The sequence below is a fragment of the Cornus florida genome, unplaced genomic scaffold (assembly GCF_030987335.1).
Source record: "Cornus florida cultivar Cherokee Brave unplaced genomic scaffold, ASM3098733v1 CherokeeBrave_3.0.0_Hap2_Chr11, whole genome shotgun sequence".
Lineage (NCBI taxonomy): Eukaryota > Viridiplantae > Streptophyta > Magnoliopsida > Cornales > Cornaceae > Cornus > Cornus florida.
Window position 1 is genome coordinate 70945222 of NW_026775581.1, and position 18867 is coordinate 70964088.

The following is an 18867-nucleotide window of genomic DNA, read 5'->3' on the forward strand; positions in this document are numbered from 1 at the left end:
GAATATTCAAAATTTAAAAAGACAAATTAATAACTTTTCAGGAAAACGATCCATGGCCCACATATCCTCTTAAAAATTTCTATACCCAAAAAATGACATTCTTTTCCAATAAATATCACATATTTATTCTGGCAATTACATTATATATAAATTTAAGGTGCCACAACAGTGCATCAATGGAGAAAAAAATTGAAAATAATATGTGAATTCATATCTCAAGAAGTCATTCTTCCTCAACATTACTTCCAAATGAAACACCATATAATAATAATGTTCCTATATTTACTGGAAAAAACAAAATTATAAGGCTTTCCAACTTACAATTACAGTTGAAAAATTACAGAACTTTACTCTCAAAGAACATACATGAAATATATATCTAATAACTAGAGGCAGTTTATTTAGGTTTCAGAAAGGTCTCTCCCTTTGGAAGACTAAAACCATAATTAAGAACAAATTAATCAAAAACCAAAACTTGTAGTAGTAACAAAAACTAAAAGTCATTAAATTAAGAGACATCTATAGCTAACCTTGCCATGATTTTTGGGTTTGATTTTGATTCTCACGAGGAGTGTTCATGCAATTACCAAGACCAGCAATGTTGAAAATGTCACTATGAGAGAGTGGTCTCAAACCCAAGAAGTCTCTAGTCATACCATCATCATTTCCACCACCACCATTTTCATTAACCCTACTAAGAAAATTGGTGTTGGTTTTCTTGGAATTCAACATTTCACCAAAAGTGTCTTCAATGGAGGACTCATCAAACCCATTTGGAGAGGAGAGAGAATTCATCATGTCTTGAAGAAGAGAAGGAGGAGGTGCAGTAGTGGTACCAGACGTAATTGCAGCTTTATTCCCAAAAGCAGCCAATCCATGGACAAACCCACCACCCATCTCTTCACGTGAGCCCAAATTGAGGCCAAAACCTGTTGTGTTGTGACCAGAATCAGCAGACACGTGATGGGCCTGGTGGGGCCTCATTTTGGTGGTGCTCATGGTTGCACCCATCTGAGCTGCTTTCTGCAGCAATGCAGTAGCCGACATGTGTGGGGAGGCTGTTGGGTAGTACGGTGGAAGGCTGGGTCCAAGGCTAGGGTTAGGGTTTTCATGGATTGTTAAATCTTGGGTTGGTGTGAAATCTTGATCCAAAGACCTTGTGGTGAAGATTGGTGAGGTGTGGTCAATAGGTGGTGGGCCAGGGTGACATGCTAGCCATGGTGGGATTTCTGACCTTAGACTAAAATTTTGTTGCTGCTCTTTTTTCATTGAAAATGCATGGAGGTCACTGCTCATATTGAGCTGATGAGGTTGAACTTGAAGATTGTTGATGTGAGATGTTGAAATCCCTGGTATTGCTCTTGCACTTTCCTCTGCTAAAGCATCACAGAATGCTCTGTGGGTGATGAAACTGTCCCTCCTGAAAATCAAGACCAAAAAGAATCACACACAAGAAAACAAAACCAAACCATCATAAACTGCCAAAAACAATTAAGAAATATTCTCTTCTCTCTCTTTTCTATCCTCTTTCTTTCTCCCCGTGAAAATGGCTAGCTTGGGATTCCTACAGAGTCTTACAAGATTTTCTTGTGTCGAGTTCGTGACTTAAATGTTTATAATGTCTTCAATTGGGGATTGTTTTGCTTTGTAATCTTCTTATTCATTACTTATAGATCTCTATACATGAAGATTTCAGATTAGTGTGTTTTAATGGGATTTATTATAATAAGGTATATGAACTTTTTGATAAAATGATGGGATTTGGGTGAGTTAGTTAGTTACCTTGAGAAAAGGGTTCCACAGTCACATCTGTACTCCCTTGTGCCACAGGTCTTGGAGTGAGCTTTCCAATCTGATTGAACTGCATAACGCTTTGAGCACTTGTCACATTTCCACTTCTTCTCACCGTGCTTTCTGCAGAAGTGCTTCTTGATCCCTGTGAGGTCACCCAAAGCCCTTGATGGGTCATGGTGCACACAATTTGCTTCTGGGCACACATACACCTTCTTCCTCACTTCCTTGCTTGTTCTCTGCTTCAGCTTCCATGGAAGGTTGTGCCCTCTTCGGTGGAGCTGAAGATTCTGATCTCTCTGAAACCCTTTGCTGCAGATCTCACATATGAATCTGTTGGTTGCCATCAGAGTCTTGGGTGACAAAGCTATCACTTCTGCATCTGGGTCTGATTCAAAATCAAGAAAAATTGGAACCCATGTGAGAAATTTGAGAATTATGGTAAAAAAAAAAAAATGAAACACACACATACACACACAAAAGGACCTGGGTTGCCTGGAAGGTTTCTTTTTCTCTTGAGTGGTTGAGTAGTTTGATTTGTTGATGGAGCAAAGTAGTGGGCTGTTTCAGCTCTGTTGGCTGAAGAAACACTTGCTTGATTATCACCAGATGCAGAAGTCAAATTTGACATGTTCTCAGTTTCCAAAAGTGATTGTTGTTGTTGTTGTTGGATTATCAGAGCTTTCATCATCTTATTCCTAGATAATAATTAAAATATGGTTTTGCATATCATATATGTGGCATATATAGATCTTGAAACTTGTGTGTGTGATAGGGATGTGAGATTTAAAGACAAATTTGAACCTACAAAAAGCTAAAAAAAAAAGAAATAAATAAACTAGAGAGAGAGAGAGAGAGAGAGAGAGAGAGAGAAATACTGTATTTGTGTTCTTAAGGTTGTTCTTTGAACCCCAAAAACTTGAGCTGCTTCTTGATGGTTTCTTCTTGCTTTGGCATCACCCCAAGAGACAATTCTTGTTTTTGGACAAGAAATGGAAAAAGAACAGAGAGAGAGAGAGAGAGCTAACTGAAACAGAAACAAAAACTGCAGCCACTATCCACCTTCATGTTTCACTGATTTGCTGCTTGCTAAAACCAAGAAAATCCAATAATAACCATACAAATATGAACAAATAAACAAGAACCAGTTTTGTGTGTGTGCGCGCGTGTGTGTGTGTGTGAGAGAGAGAGAGAGAGAGAGAGAGAGATGTGGATGAGAAGGGATCCCTGTGAAGTCTGTAATCCTCAAAACCAAAACCCCAAGACAACAGACAACCCTACGGCCAACTCTGACGTGCCCTTTGTGTCTTATCTTTTGTTTTATATTCCCTACCCCATAAATAAAAATCTATTCTTTATTGATGTTTTTGCTTTTTACAAAGTCCATTTTTTCTGGTAAAAGCTTTTTGCTTAATGCCACAACCTTTCCCTTCAAGTAAGTGAAAAAAGTAACCATGTCAAAACATCATTTGATTTGTTTATACACATATATATATATATATATACACACACACACACAAAGATGTTGGGATTTGTATATTTTTGTAATTATTAATGGTTCATAGACCTGGTAGACTGTTCTCAGCTTTCTACATTTACAGTGTGACATGATTGATTCATTGATTAAATCCTAACACAGCTGGTCAAGGCCTAAAAGTTGTTTTTATCATATTTCTAGTTTACAGTTCTATCAGTAAAGTAGAGGTCAATTAATTTAGTATCAACAAAGAGCTTCAATAATTCTGAAATTTTTTCATGATGCTTTTTTTTTTTTTTTAAATGGTTTTCATTTGATGATCTCTCACTAGTATCAATTTCATGACATTAACGCAATTTAAGTTACAAATTTGCACAATAGAGAGATTCAAATCCACACTTAACATATTTTATGAATAAAATTTAACATATTTTTGTTTAGAATTGTTTTCAAAGTTACAAACCAAACAATTCTCAATAATTTAGAGAACAAAAAATAATTTTCAGAGAATGATAAAAGACAATTATCTAAAAATAGACCTTCAAAAGTAAACCAAAGAGAGTTTTTTTTGTATAGTTTTTCTTTTTTCAGTTTTCAAAAAATAAAAAACTTTTCTTAGAATTACAAACCAAGCAAACCCTTAAACTCTGTTTGGTTCAATTTTCTAAAATCATTTTATGAAAATTCAATTATAAAAAGATACGTTGCTTTCAGAAAACTGTCTTTTATGATTGTAATTATAATATAATCTAATCCATTTAAGTTGCAGTAAATATATATATATATATATGTGTGTGTGTGTGTGGTAAAACAGATTCTTTTTTCTTTTTTATTTTCTAGTGCAGCACATCAGAAGAACTTGTTCATAAAAAAATGAGAGGTAAAAGCTTTCAGAGATAATGGGAAATCACCAGAAAGAAAAACATTAGTTTATGTGAAGATGTAAAACTGAAGGCAACTTTTAAAATACAAACCCTTGTTTGTGCTGTGCTGTGTGTGTGTGTGTGTGTGTGTATAATGATTTAAAATATGGGAGTTCTTATGGAGGTACATTGTCTTTCTGCTTGTCCACGTTTTCTATGAGTTTGTGTCCCTTATGAAAGTGTAGAAGGTATAAAATAATGAAATAAATAAGTAATTTCCTTTTGTCATTTTCTTGTTTTATTCTTCAATGATTTAGATTTTGAAATAGGATGTTGCTCCACCCAAGACTCAACATGCCCTCCCAGCTCATCTGTCCCTTAAAATAATATATAGAATCATTTGTAAAAATGTGGCATCATTTAGACACATTGATCTAAAAGTAGTACAAATCATAAAGACAATAGTGCCACGAAATTAGCTTGAAGCTTGGGTAAAGTGTTAAAAAAAAAAAAAAAAAAAAAAAAAAAAAAGGAAGAAGAAGAAGAAGAAAAAAAATCCCTTCATTTAGTATGATCATATAAATTTTTAACGTAAATTGCTCGTTAACAATTAATTTTGATCAAATATTTTTATTAAAATGAAATTAATTTTTTTTTATTTTTTATTTTTATTTTTTTTTATCTTAAGAGTATTTTAAGTATTTTAGTCTTCAAATTGATAAAATGCATGTCTTTATTTGCTCAATTTGAAAAATATATGAAAAATTACTTCTTTTTATTTTTTTATTTTTAACACTTGTTAACCTTCGAGGTTTGGTGTAAGAACTGGTCAAGAGCCATGGATGGCAAGGGCCATTTGGGTGGGTTTAGCTAAACCTTACTCGGCTCTGTTAGAAAATTCATCATACTAATTCCATCCCTATTTCGGAACAGGTTTGTAATTATTATACCATTTCCACCCTTACGCCGACAGATAAAATAACGATTCCGTCTCGCGTACTCTGTTTAATTGCAGAATGTGATCGAACGGGTTAATTGTGCCACTTTTATTATTTAGTAAGAAAAAAAAAAATACTAAGGGCCTGCTTAGTTTGTATATCTAAAAACAGAAAACTATTTTCAGAGACCTGAAAATTCGAAAACTATACAAATACTACACTTGATTCAATTTTCTGAAAACTATTTTATGAAAACTCAGTTATAAAAGACCTATTTTTAGAAAACTGTCTTTTATAATTATCTAAAAATAATTTTATATTTTTTCAGGTTCTTGAGAATTCAGAATTATAAATGAAGCAAACCTAACTTTTTTATTTTATTTTATTTTATTTTAAATGTATACAAAATCATACATTGCTCTTAGCAAACACTCAACCTTTCATTTGTAGTCAACCCTTTTCAGATAACAGAAAATTAGAAAACTAAAGGCATGCTTAGTTTGTATATCTAAAAACAGGAAACTATTTTCGGATAAATGAAAATTAGAAAACTGTACAAATATTATGCTTGGTTCAGTTTTATGAAAACTATTTTATAAAAACTCAGTTATAAAAGATCTGTTTTCAGATAACTATCTTTTATAATTATCTAAAAATAATTTTATATTTTTCTAAATTCTTGAGAATTTAGAATTACAAACCAAGCTAATCGTAACTTTTTATTTTAAATGTATACAAAATCACACATTATTCTGAGCAAACACTCAACCTTTCATTTATAGTCAACCCGTCTTACGTAATTCTCAGTAAGAGAAATTATATTATCTTAACTAATGAAACTTTTACAATAACGCGACCCAAAAAGGATTTTTTATTTTATTTTATTTTTTATTTTTTTTATTTTTTTTTAGTATTTTAAAACGTGACAAGCGATTTCATGCATCTCTTTTAAATATGATTGTAAATAATTGTTCTATCTAATAGTATCGCCTCAATTAAGATTATAGGAGTGAGTGGACAGGCGCTTAATTAAATGACGGGAGGTCATGATAGAATAGATGCATATAGGAACAATGCATGCATGTTTATGATTGACTAATGTTAGCCTATTAATCAATTGGCAATGACTACATCATGTTACATGTACACCCTAATTTATGTTTATGTGCATGCATATACACACAGCCACAAGTCACATTGCTTATTTAAAGTACAAGTTAAAATTATAGAATTTCCATAAACTTATCTCATTCATTTACAAGTGCTACGGAATAAAAATCCTCCAAAGAGTTCGAATTCTCTATTATTATAGTATTTTAATTTTTTTAATATAATTAATATGTTAAAAAATATAATTAAATGCGGTGAAAAACAAAATTAATGTATTAATAATATAACAACCACCACCATATTCAGACACAATATTGTTCATTTTTTACTATCAGAGACTTCCCAGGGGGAAGTGAAATAGTTAAGCACGTTTAACTCTGGAGTTCTGGTGAGTTCACGGCTTTTAAATGCGGTGTGTCATAACAATCACTCCCCCTTTGGGCCCAATGTCCTCGTTAGCCACAATTCTAACTAGATTAGGCTCTGATACCATTTGTAACAACCCCCACCCTAGCCAGACATAATATTATTCGCTTTTGACTCTCCCGAATCAGAGACTTCGTAGAGGATCACCCATTCTGATTCTACACTTAACTCTAGAGTTCCGGTAGATTCACAACCATTGCAATTTTAAAACGCGTTGTATCATTGAAGATGTGGGATTGTTTACCTATAGCTCACCTAGTGTGATAACATACTGATTTCACTTGCACACGCTCATACATACCAAGGTCGCTACTAATAAAAATTGATGGATTCACGACAATCACGATTTTAAAACGCGTTGTATTATAAAAGAGGGTTGAATATATATATAATATTTCTCCTTTTTATACTCTGGATGTAAGATTGTGCACTTATATAACTCACCAAATGTGATAACATACTGATCCCATCTCCACACACGCTCAAACACACTACCTATAAAGTCGGCACAAATAAATTACAGAAAATCGAAAGAGATCTCTCTATAGAGTAGAGAGTAGAGACTGTAGAGCCTTTGCCGGTGACAAGACAATGCGTATAATTAGGTTATATGGTCTTACTTTTTTATACACACATATATAAAGCAAAGAAGATAATCCAGTTTTTTACTTTCCTCTCTCCTTCCCCTTCTTTCCCTCCATTCTTCTCCTTACCAAACTATCATGAGTCACGAAAAGGAAGCCAATTTGGGTGAAACAAACATAGGGCAATAGAATAATTGAGTATAAATCTGAGAGTTCACGAGGAGACAGTATGGAAGGCAGTGGGTCCTACACTAAATGATTGAAATATCAGGAAAACACTACCTCCAAGAGAAAGTAATACTGTGGGGGTGGTCCCATGGTTAGCTTATATGTTCTATAGTGAAATGAGAGGAAGCTTCAACCTTTAATCATTGCACTAAGAGGACCATGAATTGAAAGATCCAAAAAACAAACACAACAATTAATATATTTTTTTTGGCTCTATTATTATAGAGAGTGAATCAATTAGGAGAATGTTTTCACTGGAAAACGTACTCAACAAATTCTTTTATTGAATGTCCTACACCGTGAGACATAGATATGAGCTCCAACATCATGATCTATGATGAAAAGATTTTCACAAAGTTGGATCCAAAACGAAGGAAAAAAAATGTCAAAAGTATGTACGGTTGCTGAGATGAGAGTCCATGAGGAATGATGGATGTGATGAGCACTTTATTTCGCTCCTTACCTTGCATTTTTAAGCGATGGTGAGTTCTAAAATAAGCGTGTGGTGACAGAGGCGCTTGCCTTCCGCAGCCCAATTAAGGACGACTTATCAAAAGGTCGTGGCCTTGTCATAGACCCTACATCACACGTGTCAATTTCTAATTGGCAATCATGCAATTTGGCGTGACAATGCCTCCTTTCCCAGCCTCCCACACTAACATCAGTACATTATACTTTTATTGGGATAAAATTGACCATAAAACCATAACATATTAAACAATTACAATTAAAATCATAAGCCAAGAATTTTGAGATTCTTTTTTTTAATTTCCAAATAAAAAATTGTAATCTACTTTTAGGACCTGTCATTCAGAAAAACTCAGAACTGTTTTCTAATAACAAAAAAAAACATTGTATGCTTCACTAACATTGATACAATAGTTTTTGCTTTTGCTTTTTAATGAATTGATTTACCAAAACAAAAATAAAAAAACAAACATTGATACAATGTGCATCTCAACCATCTCATTGGCCCATTACATTCAACCTAGGATGATGAAACATTAATACTAACCTTTGTAGTATTACTTCCACAACAATTGCTTTAATAAAAAAACCAAACAATAGAAATCTATTTTGTTTTTTAAAAAAACTTTAACATTCATCACAAAAGTTTAACTACAAGTTGATCACCATTGAAGCAGTTTCAAGAAAACAGAGGAAAACGAAAATATGACTAAGAAGCTAATATCTGGACCTAAGAAAGTCTCGATTATAATGGAGAGAAAATAGTCTCCCTAACATGAGAGACCAGATAAACAGCTCAGAAATTAACCTTACCACCTGTTTTAACTTTCTTTTCAAGGCCTTTTAGCAGAGACCATGGCTTATAAAATTTTCCCAATTTATAATACAATTATTTTCATTGAGAAAGAATGGTTGAACGGAAATACATAGATGTAAAGGTTATAGAGTTACTGGCACACGAAGCCCATCGTAGCTCAGTTGTATATCAAGACCTTCAGTCTCCATCAACTTCGCGAGATCCGCGTTTACTTTTTCATGGTCCATCAGATGCATCATACCTTAGAAAAAAAAAATGTGGAAGTTGTAAGTATGTGTGTAATGAAAATTTTGGGTTCTTGTCTCACACCAAGAAAAGAAAAAAAACGACTTTTTTCCGAATTTGCCACCAAGTTAAGAAAGAACTCATGGCTAGTCACATGCGGGACAAAAGAAAAGAGGACATTTCATAATTCAATTTCAATTTTCCTCCAAGAAAATAAAGCAATTTTACAGAAAAAGAGTAATCGCGTACCGGTGAAAAGTGTTCTTTTTGGTTTTATTTTTCGGACTTCCTCCAATGCCTGGGAAGAAAGTAAACTTATTATTAACAAAAAAGAAGATTAAATTTACCCGAAGATAGAAGAGAAAGTTCACCTTTGGTAGTCCAAAATGTGTTGAAGAAGAACGATCTGGCCTGAGGGCATCCTGAAAAAATTCAATAGAAAGGGTCAAATAAGATTACTACACTGTAGCTGAGTTGTCATGCAAAGAAGGTAGCAACTGGAGAGAGAGAGAGAGAGAGAGAGACCATGATAAGGATTTCACAATCCTTCAGAAGTGGATAAGTTTCTTCAGGTATTTCACTTACATCACTGCAAATGTAAAAAAAGGGTTACCGTTTGAGGTCCAGGTAAGAACTGTACAAAGTACAACAGAACATTTAGAACCATCACCTTATGTAACAAACATTACCGAAACGAAACCCTAAGGAACGGTAATTCTGACCATGCCATACCGGTAAAGGAGTAAACTGAAAACAGCACGGAAACAAAGGGTTGGATATCAAAATCAAATAATATATGATATCCACATTATATCAAATGCCCATGAATTTTTTAACTCCAGAGATAGAAGTAATTAGTAATCTCTTACTACCATTTAGTTTGTGCTGTATTTTTTACTGGATGAAGGGAACACCTAGCTTTGTAATTCTGTGGCATGTTTAGATTTAAGAGTTATAAATATATATATATATATATATATATATATCTTTGAATATATAAAATATATATAAAAATAAAAGTCTCGTTCTGAAAGGTGAGGTCACATGCTCTAGCATAAATTCATATATTGTCAAAAGACAAGAATGATAAAAACAAGTGGGTTCAAGTGTCACTCGTGTCACTGATGATGGCTGGCACTTGGAAAACGCGATATCAGCAGAGCAGGTACAAAATCCAGACAGAATGTTCAGTGGAAATTAAATCAAAATGGTCATAACTATATCATAATTCCACCAAAAGTCAGAGTTCAGGTAGATGTTTTTAATAAGGATTTGCTTCTGGAATCAATGTTCATGATTTAGAGGTTTTGCATCGTGATCATATTTGGTTAGCCATATTTCTAAATTACCAAACCATCCAAAATATGCAATTTTGGTTTTCCTGAGCAACTAAACCTCAAAGCTCTCTGATATAAAATTATGCAAAATGACCAGAGTATGGCCTGACATAAAGTAGTTTAACTTCATTATAAGATGCTGCCAGTACATATTTCAGGTTAAAAGTGCCTTCATTTATCCCCTTTTTCCATTACCAATTTTATTTCCCCAATTAGAATTATTCAAACATTCATTGCGCAAAACTACGTGACATACGAACTTAATTGCTTCGCTAGTTCATGTATTAAGATTTTTTTATATAGCACCAGCGTTACCAATCATCTATGCCAGAAAAGAGAGCATTTATCCCGTCTGATAGGACTAAATATACTTTCTCCTAATATACCATTGTCCAGGTTCCACAAATTTTGAACAGAACAAAATCCAGCGTTACTTTATTTTATTTTTATAGTTGCAAATAACACACACTCACTTTGCCCCCCTATGGGAACCTCAAGCTTCCACTTTTGGAGGTAAAAGATATACCACAAGGCCACAACCTTTGGTAGCAATCAATATTAATGTTTTTTTTTTTTTTTTCATAAGCAATATTAATGCTAATTGCTAAGCAAAAAGTGACAAGTTCCGAGGCTTCTAACCTGTAGATCTTGCACAACAAATGGCTCTTCATTTATGATGTTAAATTGCAACTCCGAGACAGCAGCTCCAGGTATAATAACACTTGTATCTACTAAATAATAATGAGTCTTCGTCATCACCTGAAGTTATCTTGATAATTATCGTAAGTTAGATCTACAGAGCTAGTCAATACATGATAAGTACAAATTTTCTTCTTTTTTTTTTTTTTCCCCGGAAAGTTAAGCAATTGAGTACAAAATATTTGTGAAGAAACTATAATATCACATTAAGCAATTTGACTTAACAATTATGTTATTGACATGAAGAACCACAGAAACAAGATTCTTGTGGTCAGCCACACATAGCAAATTGCATTGAGAGAGAGAGAGAGAGGCAACATGAGGACAAACAAGGAGAAAGACCAAAAAACATAGACCAAATATAACGGTTTTAATTAGGCTAAATTTGACGAGGGGTGTATTTAGCCTACCTGACCTACTCATCCTATCAGAGTGTGAATAGAAGCTCGGATCAATAACACAATGTTATTAGTTGTACTTACAATACCCATAAATAATAATATAATTTTACAGCCTGGTCAATTCTTACAATCAAGTTTACTACAAGTACATTCAACCAAACCAAACATAGGGACATGAAAAATAAGCATTCATTATATAACTGGACAATTCCATGTGGTACTGTTGACAATGTAAACTCTAATGAAAAGCAACAGAGTAAGCGTTAATGCTTGCTAAATAACTTGATGTCATATATTCAGTCTGCATTAGAAGCTAGAATATGAAATTCCTATACTGGTCTAGAAAAATGGGAATTTCAATAAATGCAGTCCCAAATTTATTGATTGTTGACTAGATTCTAGGTTATGGTTGTGTACAGGCAATAATTATAGCTTACTTTTCCATGCTAATACATCAATGCATATTTAAACAGTATCAATATGAATCAACCTCAGATGACTGCTTATTGTGGCATTTTGGTTGTTATTTTAAAGCTTAAGTATACATGTGTTTAATGTATGATTAAAGGAATTACTAAATAAAAATGATATAATTGTTTAACACTCCCATTCATACTCCTAGTCACCCGCCTAAAAGAGGTTATGCAATATAGATCCATGTGATAGATGTGTTCAAAACCTAATTTTCTTTCATCATAATGTAACCATGAATATGAAGAAGAGAATAATACAAGACATAATGCTTTCAAATATATTACCTTAAAACGGAATTTAATGCTAAAATGAGCACATGAAGGCTCCTGTGCAAGATGTGGTAATCCACAAGTTTCCGATGCAAAATTTGTTAATACTTGAAGCATAGTAGCTTGATTAATCATTAACCCATGCTAAATATCATAAATATTACAATTGTTTTATATTTACATGGCATTTTTATTTATTGATTCATTTTTAGCTCAACATCCAGACATCGATGATAATACGAGAAAAATAAAATAAATTTTGATGCAGGAAAGGCCTTACAAAACTTGTACCTCAAAATCGCGCCTTGCTACATAAATTGGAATATGGGACTGGACATTGTTTGTCCAGTCACGAAGATCATCTAGACCTGAACAAGAAACAAATTTCAATGATGATCACATGCAACTCCTTCCCCAACACCAAAATATATATATATAATACAATAACTTGACTTTCTAATCATAAACAAAATAAAATAAAAAGAGTTTTCGTGTCAACCTCCAATTGCATCAGCATGAGAATGAGTAATAATAACCGCATCCATTTTTCTTATCCTGACAAATGCAACTAGTAACCATAAGGCAAATACACAACAATAGGTATAAAAAGACATAGGAAAATCTGTAAGACCATTGAGTTTTAAAACATTTGTTTTCTCCATTTTTTATTTGAGATTTTTATCTTTTTATTTTTATACAGTGAATTGGGGAAGAAAGTCGTGAGAAAAACTCTAGAATCTAAAAGATTAATGATATGTCGATGTTTTGCAACATTTTGACTGCATTTAAATAACTAGAGACCCTAGTGCAACAAATAGAGGCTGGAAATAGCATTCCAATTGAACAGAGAAAAGTTTGTTGGAGAAAACTTTATAGCAATTCTTTGAGCACCTTTCTTACACCATGGAGGAAGAAGAAAGCCCAAACATTTAAAAAAAAAAAAATTGCAATTTGTAATAGAAGATCTAGATAGAAGTATGAGAATTTGCATATATACGACGTAGAAAATAGAATGCCACAAACAAATGAATGATTGGATGCATACATTTTACAATTCTTTTATCTTGTCAAGAGCATATTACAAATCCCAAATTACCACAAGTATAAGTAATTTATAGTGTATGTTATACAGTGCATATGCACATAAAATTACATCAGGAATGAATTAGCATAGCTAATCCAAAGTCAACTTTCAATGTATGCAAAAAAGTCCATCAAATAATAAATGAGACACCCTGTAAGAGAAAGCGGTGGAAAATCCAGCTAACCAGTCCGATCTCAACTTTTACTTTTTTTTTTTTTTTTGATAAGTGAATATATATTAACAAAGACGCTCAAAGGGGAGCGAACCCTTAACAAAGCAAACAAAAGACGCCAAAGGCGCCATTACAACGATAAGTTGTCAACAAAATCCAAAAAACTGTCCACAGATGAACAATTTTTCCCAATAACCCAAAAATAAAGAGAATGCAAAATATTCGACTTAATAACCCACGCCGGCGACTCCTTTCCATTGAAAGATCTCCTATTCCGCTCATGCCACAACCCCCACCATACACAAAGAGGGGCTACCTTCCAAGCCCTTCTAACCCGGCTGCCCACTGGTCTCCCTCTCCAAGCCTCTAATATATCCATTGTGGTCCTTGACACAACCCAATCTACCCCAAAAACATTCAGGACCATACTCCTTCCTTTTAAGTATAATAACCAGTCCGATCTCCACTTAGTAGCTCCTTCCTTTTACGCAGTTCATGAAATAGTAGGGAAACACGTGCGCGCAGAGGGTAATGCCACTCCAGAAGCGTTCCAAAATTTAAGTAGTTTTCAAGCAGCAGGTTTGTTCCAATGGTATCATATTAAATGGCCAAACCTTTTGAATAATCGTCGACAATCAATATGTGAGATGCCGATTTCATATAAAAGGTTTAGTAGTTAATTTTTTTTAATCCAACAATTCCAAATAAATTAAATTTCAGAAATTTCAAATTTTGCTGATATAGGTGAAACCCTGATCTCAAGCTCTATTATGTGTTGTGACTTTAGTATATAGACTTGCATGAATTAGTTTTCAAAGGTGTGTTGGCTCTGAAAGCGACTAGGAAATCAATGGACCTGCAAAAGAGACCCCCAATAAGTGAAAGATAGTGCTGATCTCTACTAATATGAATAAGGCTTTATTGGGTTACAATATTCTAGGGTTGTAGGTGATTATGACAGGAGGGGGGAAATAGACAATAATCCCAGGATCAAGTGGCTTTCAAGCCTCGTAATAACCTGCCCTGGAATTACAAAGTTTTTGAGAAACTTAAAAAGCCAACCTCCTTATAGAACGCTGCCAGCCTGCCACAGAATAAACACAGTGATACTAGATCTATAGAACCAAAATGTAAAAGTTCTTGTACCAAACTATTGTGTTTTAGAGATCCTGGAACATGAAAAATTTTGAAAATCGGAAATTCTCCAGCATTTTAAATCGAAAATTTGCCAAATCCCAACAATAGCTATAATGTTCTTGAATCAGAAAGTTAACCTTTTAAGCTTTGGCATTTCGAATTGAGACTATTCTTAATGGATTCAAATGGGGATGCTTGTTTCTTTGCATGCAATAAATTAAGTAAATGGAGAACAAAAATAAAAATAAAGATGAACAAATACAGTTTATCAGGGGGCAGGAGCAGAGTAATAATACTTTAAAATGCTATGATTACCCAGCTAAGACATAAAATTAAAGATCTCGAATAAGTTACACGTGAATTTATTTTCTTTCGGAACTTTTGGGTTCCTAACCATGTAAGAGTTCTTTTCTGTTACTCCCTCAAAAAACTAGGCGAGCATATTGATAAAATTGATTTTGTACACTACTTACGTAACCTACCAGCTATAAAGTAGTGAATGAAGACTTTTTGCTGTATTAGAACCATTTCAAGCTCTGTCTGCAATCTTTCCTTATAGAACAGAAACTCCATTTTCTTGTCCTAAATCCCCCAATCAGCAGTCAAAATAATTCTAGAAAACTTTCTTTTCAGCATTTTCCTTTATCTTGAGTGCATGCTAGTAATCTAGTATCATAATGTGCTTTCATGGGCATACTCCTATTATTAAACACCAAATTATATTAATTTCATACTTCATCAGTATTGTGTTTATTCAATATGCTAGTAAATCTCAAATGATCGCAGACAGAAAAACATATTTTGGATAAGTAGTTACACATGGATAAACTTTGGTTTTGCATTTAGTATCACCATGCTTGGTTGTTCACATGATTCTTCATGATGTTATATTGGATTGGACCATTTGGACAAAGTTACAATCCAACATAAAATTCACAAAACTTGACACAATGATTGAGTCGTTATAGAGGACCACATGGATACTAAAACAGGCCATTGTGCTTCACATAATATTTGAATCATATATGGAAATAGCGAAGTATAAACATTAAACCAACCACTATTGACTAACATAAGGTAAGGATGAGGTTATGGGACTAAATTAGGTGCCATTTTTTTTTCATATAGAAATTATGTTGCACGTTAGTCTGTATTCTGCATAAAGCATATTTACACCAATCGCATTACATTTAGCCTCTAAAGCAGAAAATTTTGAAACACTAACGTGATATCTGGATGTTCTCCTAGATACAGGCATACAGTAACTAAACAAAAAAAGAAAACAACTAATAGCTAAGAGAATGTACAAGAGAGGACTCTTACCCATAAGTAGGGAACCATCTTAAAGCACTATGGTAGAAGAACCTGCAGAATAGAAACCAAAACAAATGCTTAACAATTGGCTAGTGACTAACGGTGGCAACAGCAAAGGAATGTTTATTACAGCATTGTTACATCGCAACTCCGAAACAAAAAATATATGATGAATACAAATGGATAAACATATATTGTCCTTCTTTCCTGTCTCACAGAAACATAAACAAAGGCAACTAATATAAGAATCATTTACATACTTGCCAGCATCTATAAGAATGTTAGACATTCCAGAGGACCCAGGACAACGAATAAGGATGCTTGTATTAAGTCTCTTATTCTTATTGCCCGGTACCGCAGCTTTTGAGCACACCTGTGAAAGCCATGAAGAATTTCATTTAATGAATTTGGATTGAAAATTCAAAACTAATTCAACTCTTTCAGTATAACATAATTTCTCCTCCATAGAGGTTCTGTTGGTATACCGGACATGGCTTTATAGGATTAGTGAGGCAGCTCACACGTGGGATTCCTTCACTAGTTCCTGTTCCCAAAAATATGATTTCAGATTGTTTGCTGGGTTCTTGTATCCCAATTTGCGCACTTGTAGTATCTGCAGTGCAACTACAGGTTAATACATATCTCATGTAAAAATGTCAAATCGAAAATCACAAGTGAAACCAATCAATCTTTCAATTACTACTAACCATAATCGGACCAGTTTCTATTTTGGCGGTTATCTCTTTTATAGGAAATGCACCAAAGTATCAGATACCAAACATTAGACAGCATCACTAAATAAAACACTTTTCTCAAATGTATAGCTAAAGATTTTGGTGACCAGTTAAAGGGAATTAATTACACACCCCACTGCTCTTACAGTCTGAGTTTTACCAATCCAAGAATCTGGTAAGGGCAACATAATCTTTCATCATTTAAGAAGAATATATTTCATGAGCATAAACCTTATAAAATGGGCTAGTTTCAGAAACATGAAATTATTCTCCGTGATTCTATGAACCTTTACAAAATGCTTTAACAAGTAGTTGAAATAGGACTCCATAAAGGTGAGATGACAAAAGGCACAATAACCAGATAAGTAATCAAAAGAGAGAAGAGAATAATATTTATACCAAAGACTCTGTAGTAAGATTATTAGCTTATAGAATGCTACAAGTGATTATTGAAAAAGTTGCAATATTCACTGTTGTTTAAAATTTGAAAAGCCTAAAAACAAACACAAATAATGTCCACAAAGTACACAACAAAACTAAGAAATAACAACCACCCATTTAGCATAATTGAAATTTAGATCATCAAAGCCATATTCAATGTAAGACTGGTGAAAAATATATATATAACAAACAAATTGAAAATACCCATTAAATTTGTAGTATTTTCATCCAGAGAAAGCTAATCCAGATTGACATTTTTTGAGGCAATAAAATAAAAGAATCGAAATAAAAGGCATGATGGATGGGGAGTGAAAGCTGTACAAACATAGAGAGTATCATCAGAGAACTAACTGGATTGAAGACAAGCCTGAAGAATACGCCTGACTGAATGAGACCCATATCTGGAAACCGAGATTGAAGAGTTGTAGAGAGAGAATTGGAGCCTTGAATGGGCAAAATAGAATAAGGAAGACGGTGCAGGACGAACTGCTCCTAGAAATAGAACCATTGTAGAGAGAGAGAGAGAGATTTAAATGTCAATAGGGTCTCACAGTTTGAAACGTTGGAAATACAGCGTTGCAGAGAACTGCTGTTGTCATTGACTCACCGGCGTGAAGCCTGGGAGAGAGAATTGGAGCACTGCAAAAACTAAATTTGGGCTTAGAACTACAATAGATTCATGGGTACTGTTTAGCCTAATTGGGCCAGAAACAACCGTAAATAAAAAGAGCCCAGCGTGTTTGTTTCATTTTTTTAGAACGATTTTATATTTCAATTACAAAAAAAAATTAAAAAAATTGTACAAATACCGTCTTTTTTTATAACTGTTTTTTTTTTTCTGAAAATTTAGTTAAAAAATATTTATTTTAAATAACTGTCTTTTATTTCTTTTGAGAACTATTTTAAAAAAACAAACTAAACTTAAATCCTGGGCTTTGGTTGTTAACCTGGCCCATACTGGTGGTGAATATGTTCTAAATCACACAATCATTTTCAACAATGTCGCTATTACGTTCCGAACATGCTCTCACTTTCACACTCCGAACATGCTCTCGCTCAAATCCTCATTATTTTTTATTTAATTTTACAGCTTCATGCTCCCGCTTTAGAATTCGCTCTTGCTCCCGCTCTCGCTTTATGTGAGTTAATTTTTCTTCCTTCTTTATTATTATTGTTATTATTTTTTTTATTTTGGTTGGAGACTTCAAAATGATATTAACATGTAATGTGAGATTGACAATCCAAACAATATCTGACATGTGGCTGTACTTGGTAGGCTTGTCAATGGATCGGATTCGGATCGAATTGATTAAATTCATATCTGATTTGTTAAGTAAACGGATTATCGAATTCAGATCACTACCGGGTTCTCGGATTGAATGTCCCAATTTATATCTTATTTAGCTCGGACTCGTATCGAATCGGATTTGAATTCGGATTAAAATCATATTTACTAACATATATAATTATAAAGTTACATGAAACGGATAATTGTTAATATACATAATGCTACATATAACTATGCAACCAAATGAATATAATTATGAATAGTTAATATATATAAATTTAGTAATATATAACTAATATATATAACATTGATATATAGTATACTGTAAATTATTTACTCTTTGATATTGATTAAAGAGTATGATATTATTAGTATGTATATTAAAAAATTTATTAGTATGTGGATGACAATATCACACTATTGTATATATAACATTATGATTTTTTTTTTTGGATTTTTGGGTTACCTCTAAAACAATTTTAATAGGAGGATTGCAATATATATATGTGTGTGTGTAAAATTATTGATAAATAAGTATATATGATTTTAATTGGATCGAATCAGCATAATTCATATCCGATTTGTTAAGC

The 18867-nt window shown here is 33.3% G+C and overlaps 2 protein-coding genes across 3 annotated transcripts; both read right to left on the reverse strand.

The window, feature by feature from the left end:
• Window positions 1-297: 297 nt before the first annotated feature.
• On the reverse strand, window positions 298-3073 carry LOC132283437 (protein indeterminate-domain 7-like). Its single transcript, XM_059785381.1, has 4 exons — window positions 2670-3073; window positions 2278-2489; window positions 1783-2179; window positions 298-1420 (listed from the first exon to the last, which is right to left on the reverse strand). The coding sequence occupies exons 2-4, from the start codon at window positions 2480-2482 to the stop codon at window positions 526-528; spliced, it is 1497 nt and encodes a 498-aa protein (XP_059641364.1). The 5' UTR covers window positions 2483-2489; window positions 2670-3073; the 3' UTR covers window positions 298-525.
• A 5388-nt stretch (window positions 3074-8461) lies between these two features.
• On the reverse strand, window positions 8462-17694 carry LOC132283082 (putative hydrolase C777.06c). Of its 2 annotated transcripts, XM_059784973.1 has the most exons (12): window positions 17341-17693; window positions 16300-16427; window positions 16075-16187; window positions 15824-15865; window positions 12607-12662; window positions 12399-12475; window positions 10904-11023; window positions 9598-9674; window positions 9453-9516; window positions 9299-9349; window positions 9177-9225; window positions 8462-8943 (listed from the first exon to the last, which is right to left on the reverse strand). In XM_059784973.1, exons 1-12 carry the CDS (start codon window positions 17495-17497, stop codon window positions 8825-8827), a joined length of 1053 nt encoding a protein of 350 aa, XP_059640956.1. In that variant the 5' UTR covers window positions 17498-17693; the 3' UTR covers window positions 8462-8824. The 2 variants fall into 2 exon arrangements, with proteins under 2 accessions (XP_059640956.1, XP_059640957.1); XM_059784974.1 differs by lacking the exon at window positions 10904-11023 and having other exon boundaries at window positions 17341-17694.
• Between the last annotated feature and the right edge of the window lie 1173 nt (window positions 17695-18867).

What these genes read in the sequence shown, in the direction of transcription:
- LOC132283437 (XM_059785381.1), bottom strand. Translation starts at nt 2,482, where the DNA reads ATGATGAAAGCTCTGATAATCCAACAACAACAACAACAATCACTTTTG. An exon ending in AAACCTTCCAGGCAACCCAG is followed by an intron (nt 2,180 to 2,277) that starts GTCCTTTTGTGT and finishes ATTTTGAATCAG; the next exon opens with ACCCAGATGCAGAAGTGATA. An exon ending in TGTGGAACCCTTTTCTCAAG is followed by an intron (nt 1,421 to 1,782) that starts GTAACTAACTAA and finishes CTTGATTTTCAG; the next exon opens with GAGGGACAGTTTCATCACCC.
- LOC132283082 (XM_059784973.1), bottom strand. Translation starts at nt 17,497, where the DNA reads ATGGTTCTATTTCTAGGAGCAGTTCGTCCTGCACCGTCTTCCTTATTC. An exon ending in AGATGGTTCCCTACTTATGG is followed by an intron (nt 12,663 to 15,823) that starts GTAAGAGTCCTC and finishes TGCATTTGTCAG; the next exon opens with GATAAGAAAAATGGATGCGG. An exon ending in TTGTTGTGCAAGATCTACAG is followed by an intron (nt 9,675 to 10,903) that starts GTTAGAAGCCTC and finishes TGCTGTTTTCAG; the next exon opens with TTTACTCCTTTACCGGTATG.